The 9,055-nt window shown below is 46.5% G+C and overlaps 1 protein-coding gene across 1 annotated transcript in view; it reads right to left on the reverse strand.

Moving 5' to 3' along the window:
* Nucleotides 1-8,848, reverse strand: part of LOC116826266 (alpha-1-antitrypsin-like) — a 45,764-nt gene extending 36,916 nt beyond the window's left edge. The window contains 2 exon segments of the mRNA XM_032782902.2: nt 8,730-8,794; nt 8,797-8,848. Of these exon segments, the coding sequence (XP_032638793.1) occupies nt 8,730-8,794; nt 8,797-8,848 (117 nt within the window).
* Nucleotides 8,849-9,055: the final 207 nt, after the last annotated feature.

The raw sequence follows: 9,055 nt of genomic DNA on the forward strand, positions 1-9,055 counted from the left end.
GGGCCCCACTGATTGTTTAGCAGGCTTCCTGCTTCTGATGTACTTAAAAAATTTGTTATTACCTTTGGAGTTTTTAGCTAGCCGTTCTTCAAACTCCTCTTTGGCTTTTCTTATTATACTCTTGCACTTAATTTGGCAGTGTTTGTGCTCCCTTCTATTTGCCTCACTAGGATTTGACTTCCACTTTTTAAAGGAAGTCTTTTTATCTCTCACTGCTTCTTTTACATGGTTGTTAAGCCACAGTGGCTATTTTAGTTCTTTTACTGTGTTTCTTAATTTGGGGTATACACTGAAGTTGGGTGTCTATTATGGTGTCTTTAAAAAGTGCCCATGCAGCTTGCAGGGATTTCTCTTTAGTGACTGTACCTTTTAACTTCTGTTTAACTAACCCCTTCATTTTTGCATAGTTCCCCCTTATCTTTGCATAGTTCCCCCTTAGGTTCGGACTTGGTTGGGTGGCAGGGACTTAGGGAGCCTGGCTGCAGACTTGGGCTCCAGCCATGGGGCTTCAGGCTCCAATCCCTGGCTCTGGCCGTGCGGTGCTGACCCTCAGTCCTGCTGGTGGCTGCTGGCCAGAGCCAGGAACCGGAGCCCACTGCCACATGGCCAGGGATTGGAGTGTGCGCTGACTCCCAGCCCTAGTCATTGACCCCGGGTGCCGGCCCCAGGCGCCAACCCTGAGCTCCAGCAGATGCAGATCTGTGGCAATGGCTTTGGGCTCTGGCGGGTGCTGGCTCTGGATGCTGACTCCTAGCCCTGGCTGTGCGACAGCAGGCACAGACCGCAAGTGCCAGCCCCAAACCCCCGACGGCAACCAAACCCCGGTGGTGCGCTCTGACCCCCAGTCCTGGCCATTGACCTTGGGCACTGCTCCTGGATGTTGACCCTGGGTTCTGGCAGGTGCTGGCCATGGGCACCGATCCCTGGTCCTGGTCACGCAGGAGTGGGCACCAACACAGGCTCCGCAGGTACTGGCCCTGGACACCAACCTCCAGTCCCAGTTGCGCAGCAGTTGGCTCCAGTAGGTGCTGCCCAGGACACTGACTCCCAGTCCCCGCTGTGCAGCAGCAGGCATGGACCCCCACTGTCAACCTGGGTCCCGACCCCTGGGCCCAGTCGCACAGTAGCAGCTGCCGTGGGTGCCGATCCCTAGCCCTGGCCACGCAACTGCAGGCACCCACCCTGGGCTCCAGTGGGAGCTGGCCCAGGACACCAACTCCTATCCCCAGGCGCTGACCCACACCTCTGACCACATGATGGCGGGGCCCTCCATCCACTGCCTCGGGCCTCTGCCGCCTCACCCCCCATCCCTCCATCCAGGTCTGAACTTGCCAGGACATGCTGTGAAAAGTGATATTAATAAACATACAAATATCACTTTTCGCAGCATTATTTTTATTGAGTCTTCAAAAAACCTTACTTAAATAAATGACAATGATCTGGATGTGTATACATGCATATTTATTTGGTTTTCCTAAAGCTAATTAAGGATTTTAGGAAAAATTGTCAGTGCGGCCACCAGCAAGAATTGGTGGCTGCACTCTAAGGCCGCCAACAAAATGTTATGAGAACCCCTGTCAGTCTCAGACTCTCTTATTGGAGCATTTACATTTTTTATAAATTATTAAATATTCAGTGGGCCAGCGAGAGAGAGAGACTGACTCATCCTATAGCCCAGGGGTTAGGGCACTCACAGGGACTCAAACCTGTGCCTTCCATATCCCCGTTAGGCACTCTAGCCACCAGCCTATTGGCTAGTCTCAGACACATCTCTTTCTTTATCATTTTGACCAGAAATTCCATCCTGGACCTGAGAAACATTTGATGAATCAACATTTTCTGACAAAAAAAACATCCTGCTGAAAAATTCTCTTCCTGATCAGCTCTACTTTCAACCTACTCCATCCTGCCATAACAATCATAGGTGTGTTATTCACAGGCAAATGTAATGAGCCACAGCAGTCATGATGAAATTCCTATAAAGCAGCAGTGGGCAACCTGAAGGCACATGGCCTGTCAGGGTAATCCGCTGGCGGGCTGCAAGACAGTTTGTTTACATTAACTGTCCGCGGGCACAGCTGCCTGCAACTCCCAGTGGCCGGGTTTCCCCGTTCCCAGCCAATGGGAGCCACAAAGGCACTGGGACTATGCCCATTCTTTTGCACTCTGGGTGCAAACTGAGAGTGATGTTTTGCAGGCACAAAATGCCCTCACAAAAGAGAAGCCAAGCCTCTCTTTTGAACATATGGCCTTAATTTTCTGACCTGTACCAACACTCAGAATTGCCTCTACAGAAGCGAACATGGGGTATCATGGTGATAGGAATGAACAGACAAACCTCGCCTATAGACTGGTATATGCTATTTGTCATGCAGCATCTGAAACACTGTGCTGTGCAATTTTTTACTGACAAGCTTCACAATATGCTTCAACAGACAATTAGTATGACCTGACAGTGCTTGCAACTCCCAGCCTCCCTGGTGCGGATATTGTCATCACAAGTCATGAAGCAAGCCTGGTCTCATGATGAGACATATTCCTGTCATAAATGAGGCATCATACAGCTATTAGCACAAGCAATCGCTGGCATCACCAGCTGACAGTAACTTTTAGTGCACACTTAGCTAGCACACAACCACCTACCAGTGCCAACCGTCAGTTCAGTACTATAACCATGTCTCGTAGCTAGAGCAGTGAGTCCTACAGAAAAATGAGGTGACCAGCACCAACAATGTCATAGATTGGCTAGATGGGGCTTAGACCCTCAACTCCAGCTCTGGCAGTGCCAGGGCCAGGAAAGAGGTGGAGCGATGCAGTGGGAGGATCCCATTCCTACCTGCAGCGTAATTCCCCGCATGTGGAGCTAAATTCCTCAGACCCAGCAGGGGGAACTGACTCCTGAGCTGTGCTTCTCAGGAATAGAAAGGGAGGGATCCTGAAGTGATTGGGAGAGAAGGGGAGTCCCAGAGGTGTGGAATCCTGAGATGACTGGAGGGGAAGCCCTGGAGTGATTGGAGGAAGGAGAGTCCCAGGGAAGTGGGGGAACAATGAGGTGACTGGGGAGCAGAGAGATTGCTGAGGGGATTGGGAGGGAAGGCGATTCCTGGGGGAATGGGGGAATCCCGGTGACTGTAAGGGGAAGAATTTCCCAGGGGAGGCGGGAACCAAAGCACCAGCAGAGTTGCTAGGCCATGGAGTTACTATTGGGCTTGTAAAATGTGTGCCCATCATAAGGACGCAGTTCAGAACTGGATGCCGTGCTGGTACACTGAGGTGTTCTTTACTGTTTAGCGTAGTGCCATCAGCACAGCAAAATCTGCAGCAGCAACAGGATGTTGCTAATGGTGTCGACCTCATAGACTGGGTTGAGGCCAAAGTTACCATCAGATGAGACCCTGATAACCACCTGCAGCGTAGGCACTCCCATATCAAAGGCATGAGTGAAACATAGATTAAATAATCTTGAGTGGTGGTAAGGAGGCTACCTCTAATCATTTAACATCATATGAAGGGAAGCTATCAACTAGAGAGCCTAATGAATTGACTGGTCAAAGACTGTGCATGCCCTCAACAAGAGCACACTGTTAAGAATACTGTGCACCAAAATGCATGGAGCAGTCTGTGTGTGTGATCACTGTGAAGCTCAGACCATAACATGACTGTACAGACACTGCAGAGCTTGGTCACAGACATAGTGGGTACATCTACACAGCATTTTGGAGCCCAAGGGAGCAAGCATCCCAGTCTGGGCTGATAGACTTGGACTAGTGGAACTCAGGCTAGTGCTCTAAAAATAGCTGCGTAGAGAGTGCTTTGAAGCCTTGGGCTGGAGCTCGGACTCTGAAGCCTAGGAAGGGGGGCTTGCTCCCATGGGCTACAAACTGCCATGTAGACATACACAGTAAGGCCACCACTAAATGCAACGTGGGGTATTAACTATATATATATATATATGGTGTGAATGGGCCAATGAGCTACACCGTACCTGAGGATCCCTTGCTTACTACCCAGCACTTGCTAAGCCCATGTATAAGTGCCTGACGGGTGATGCAGTGTTGTGGGGTTTGATGCCTTCTCTTTTCACCCCTCCTTTAGGTGTGGTCTCACCTGGGGATAGGTATGAGGGCAGTGCAATGCTTCTCCATACCTGTGTCTTTGACCTACTGCTTGGCTGCTTCCCTTTCAGAAATAAGACCACACATCTGATTCATGTGGGAACTTACCCATACCATGACCTCCTTCCACACCTTCTTGCCACCACTGACATTCAGCTGAGTGACAAACGAAGTAGCCTAGATGAGTTAGACACCAGTCAAATCCAGAGTCATTTCCAGAAGCCAGAGACGTACGAATGAATCTGTGTTAGATCTACTTGGAAAAAAATGGAAGGACTGAAGCTGACATGCTATTTCACGACATTGATGTCTGAGCCCCTTTGGACAGACTGAAAACAGAACTTCATGGACTGAAGGGGTGCACTCTTAAGTGACTTACTGTCTAGGGCAGAAGGATATAAAATGTTACATTTGGCCATAGTCCAGGTAAACTGTAACAACCTATTCAGCATCTCCATCACGATGACAGAGTGTTATTGAGAATCACTTTCACAATTGCAGATGTAGATGAGAATGTTTGATGGAGATCCCACAAAGCACTGGGACCAAATGGATTCCTTACAGATTTCTTCAAGTAATTCGCTCCCATTCTTTTCTCTTTGCGCTGTCTTCTTTAATTGGTTTTACCACACAAATACGTATATAGCTTTTAGATCTCATCATCAGTGTTATGAACAAGTATTGCTGAAATTTAGCATCCTACTCCTAAAGATATTGATTACAGAATGAGAACAGCAGGTGCCCTTATCAGTGTTCGCTGCAGAATTCAAAGACACAGTACATTTAAAAATTCCACCCCCACAAATGATAACTAGACTTGGAAGCAGCTGATTGTTTACAAATTAATTTTGATGGATAATATTTGATGGATAATACTGACATTTCTTTCCAAGTACATTTTATATTTGTCATTATTATTTATTAGCACTGCAGCAACTTCTAGAAGGATTGGGGTCCCCGTGTGCTAAGCAAAGGACAAGCATGAAATAAAGAGACAGTCCTCTGCTCCAAAGGGCCTCCAATCTAAGCATCGGATGAGATAACAGTTGGAGAAGACAAAAAAACAGAAGGGAGGACAGGGTCTCAGTGGCATAAGTTTAGCATAAAAAATACCAGGCAGAGTACACCAACTGGCTAATCTTAATATATTTTTTCAATAGTAGGAAATTTTTAAAAGCATCAGACACCAACTGTTATGTATACATAATGTAATGATGGTAGAAGATTCATAACAGATGTAGAAATTAAAGGATAATATTCAATAGTGTCAATTTCTTAACATTCCACTTTTAAGAATCACTATGTATTGTTCCTTGCTGTAGACATTAATAGATACATGGCTAGGTTCTACCCTGTGGTATCACAGTGATGAATGAATTATAAAAACAAAGGTTAAAAAAATAGAATAAAATAAATAAGATTAAAGTTTGACTATAATTAGACAAACAAAATAGATTAGAGAGATTACACAAAAATAGACTAGATACATTAGATAGATCAGATATGTAACTGACAATAGGGGTCTGGACTTATGTACACAGAATTGTAATGCAACACAAAGGTTCAGAAGATTCTGGCACAGCGGGAGGAGGACAGGGCCCTCCCCCCAGGTAACGTGAGATGGATGTGGATCATGGGGAGGGGATGGGGAGAGCGCAGGGGCCCCGGGCTGGTGGCGGGTTGGGGAGGAGTCACATGGGGGGGTCACATGCCCCCGCCCTTTAGCTGGGGCCCCCCCTTTGTGTCCCTCCCCAACCCATTGCAGTGTACCATTAAGAAATGAATTCTACTTGCACCACTGGTTACTATAGGTGCTCAGCACCGGTGACATGGGAAACATCCAGTGTGTTCGATTCAGCGAGCTCACTCTCAATTCAGTTTACACCAGTGTGAGTCAGAGGAAGACTAAACAGGTGATGTTAGACACAGCCTGGGGGGAATGAGGTTTGTGCTCCACACTAAGGAGTCTGCATTTGTATGGGAAATGTAGCAAAGGGGAGGGGAAATTCTACCAGCCCTGAACAAGTTTGCCCTGCCTGCACGTCCACTCCCACTACCTCCTACTGCTTTTTCTCACTCCCTTCACTCTCCCAGTGCCTCGATCTTTTTCATTCAAACCCCTCCCTTAAAACACACTGCCTTCCACCAAGCCTGCCAGTGCAGTCATTAATGCAGTTACACAACCAACAATAAATAATAATAATAATAATTACAGTGCTTTAATGAGCACCCAGGACAAATGTTATCTGTCCAGGGTGTGTTTTACATCCTAATCCTTGTGGGACATGAACTGTGCTTTTCTTTATATAAGGCCAGCATTGAACAAATCAGTAGCGTAAAAGTTATAATATCCAGATTCTGACCACAGAAGGACTGACCCCATAGTTAAATCTCCATTTCACCAATGTAGGATTGTATATACACCTCTACCCAGATATAATGCGACCCAATATAACATGAATTTGGATATAACATGGTAAAGCAGCACTCTGGGGGTGGGGGTGGGGCGGGTTGCGCACTCCGGTGGATCAAAGCATGTTTGATATAAATGCACATGGTATATAGTACTATACTAGTAATTTAGACTTTCATATCACCTTTCATTCCCAAAAGATCACAAACTGCTTCAAGGATGTAAGGTACAAGCTATAGTTTGTATATAGAAGAGGGCTTTTTTCTCACCCCTAAAATCTAGTCACTGCAATACTGTTTAGGACCATGTCTATTAAAGTGTTTATATAATCACTGTTGCACTGCAATCTCAAACAAGATCCCAGAGGAAATTTGTCAGTACATGCTCACATTAATACAGCAACACACAGGTTTGTTCCAGTGTAATCTAGATACACCACTACCCCATTATAACACGACCCAAAAGAACACGGGTTCGCATATAGCGCGGTAGCAGCAGGGCTCCAGCAGTGCTTTAAAGGATCTGGGGCTCCAGCTGCTGTGGGGAACCCCAGACTCTTTAAATCACTGCCAGAACCCTGCCACCGCAAACCCGGAGCTGCGGCAACGGAGCCTGGAGCTCTTTAAATCAGTGGTCTCCAAACTTTTTTGATCGCACATCCCATCAGTAAAAATTTTCTGAGCACGCACCTCCTGCTTCCGGCTGAACTGTCAAAGCAAAAAAAAAAAGGGGGAGTGAGAAAAAAAAAATGTTCGGACTCCTGGCCGAACTGCCAAGGGAGAGAGGAAAAAACAAAAGGCACTTGGACTCCCGGCCAAACTACTGAAGAGGAAAAAAAAGTGTCACTGCTCCGGCAGTGCTCCTCCTGCCGTGCACTCTTGCGCACCTCACTTTGGAGACCACTGCTTTAAATCACCGCCGGAGCCCTGCCACTGCTACCTCGGGGCTGCGGCAGTGGGGCTCGCCGGCAAATTCAAGGGCCCGGGGCTACGGCTGCTGCAGGGAGCCCCGGTCCCTTTAAATTACCACCAGAGTTCTGCCGTTGCTACCCTGGGGCTGTGGCAGTAGGGCTCCGCTGGCAAATTTAAAGGGCCTGGGGCTCCCTATGGCCGGGGCTCCAGGCTTTTTAAATCACCGCTGCAGCCCTGCCACCACTACCCCATATATCGGCATTTCACCTTTAAAATGGTAGTTATTTTTGGCTCCCCACGACCGCGTTATATCAGCGTAGAGGTGTACCTCCCAAGGTACTCACATTACAGAGCCTTTTAGATCAGTAACTTTGTTATTCCCCAAAATTTGAGTTTTCCCTGTTTCATCATTTTTAAAAAGTTCTATTTTTTAATGTCAAATCCTCAAAATTGGAGTAAACCTCCCAAAGCCACGGAGCACCAACAAAACAGCTCTGACTGCTGTAAGCATTACTGATCCCTGTGCTCTTTGTAGGAGACCTGGGTAATGGACAGACACAGCAATGGATTCACTGAGCAGTCCCTCATTTTGCCTACAAGTTCCGCTACTGTATTGCTCCAAATAGAACAGCTACAGCACTGCAAAGTGGTGTGCAGAGTGTACAGAGGACCACATGTACACCTCTATTTCCACTACTTGATTGAAGACTAAAAGAAAAGCTCTCTCACAGGAGACTCTTAACTCTTCTCTTCAGACATTATGGATCAGATACAGCTTTGCATTCTCCCTTGACTTCAACTGAATTCCTTGGGGTGTAACACAGAGCAAACCTTGCCCTTAGATGTACAAATATTTTTGTTAGACACAGACTTACAGAAGTTAATAGGAAGTGAAGTTCTTTAGGTTTCCCCTTTATCATACAGTAACATGCCATTTGGAAATTTATAACTGGGCAAATGTGGGTCTGAGTTACACAAACTCTTTACCTCAAGAGGTATTAGCAACCTTATTTATGGGGCGGGGGCAGGGGGATTTTTTCTTTTCCCCAATGGATAATTAGCCACTGTTCTGCCTTTCAATTAATAGAATAGCATTGTTTCAAGGTAGTGTGAATCCAGTCCTCCTAGCAACTGTCATCCAATTATTTCTGATCTTTTAAAAGAGAGCTCGGTTGATTTTGAATCTCTTCGCTGAGTAACAGAATCACATTAAACCTTCATCAGGCTGACACAATGAACTTTAAAGCAGGTCCAATTAGCACATCTGACTATCTTTATTTTTTTTCTTACCTTCATCTCTTTCTGTGTACAATGGTCTCCGTTTGTGACAAATGTATATAGACCATGTTCTTTTGGGGCAAAGAGTGTCCTTGCAAAGGCCCCCAAAGCCTGTCATTCAATGGAATCATTATGGTGCTGCTCTGCAGCCAACAGGTAGTGGAAAAGCGATGCAGAGAGCATGGAGGAGAGACAAAAACCAATCCAAGCGATAGCTGTAATATAAAGAACAAAATGACAATGACAGACAGACTGTGTTGCATTGCTCTGCAGCAGGGGGGAGTGACAAGTCCCAAGAAAGGGAAGGGATGGGGCTGGTAGGTCTATAAAACTATATG

This window comes from Chelonoidis abingdonii, chromosome 4, assembly GCF_003597395.2.
Source record: "Chelonoidis abingdonii isolate Lonesome George chromosome 4, CheloAbing_2.0, whole genome shotgun sequence".
Lineage (NCBI taxonomy): Eukaryota > Metazoa > Chordata > Testudines > Testudinidae > Chelonoidis > Chelonoidis abingdonii.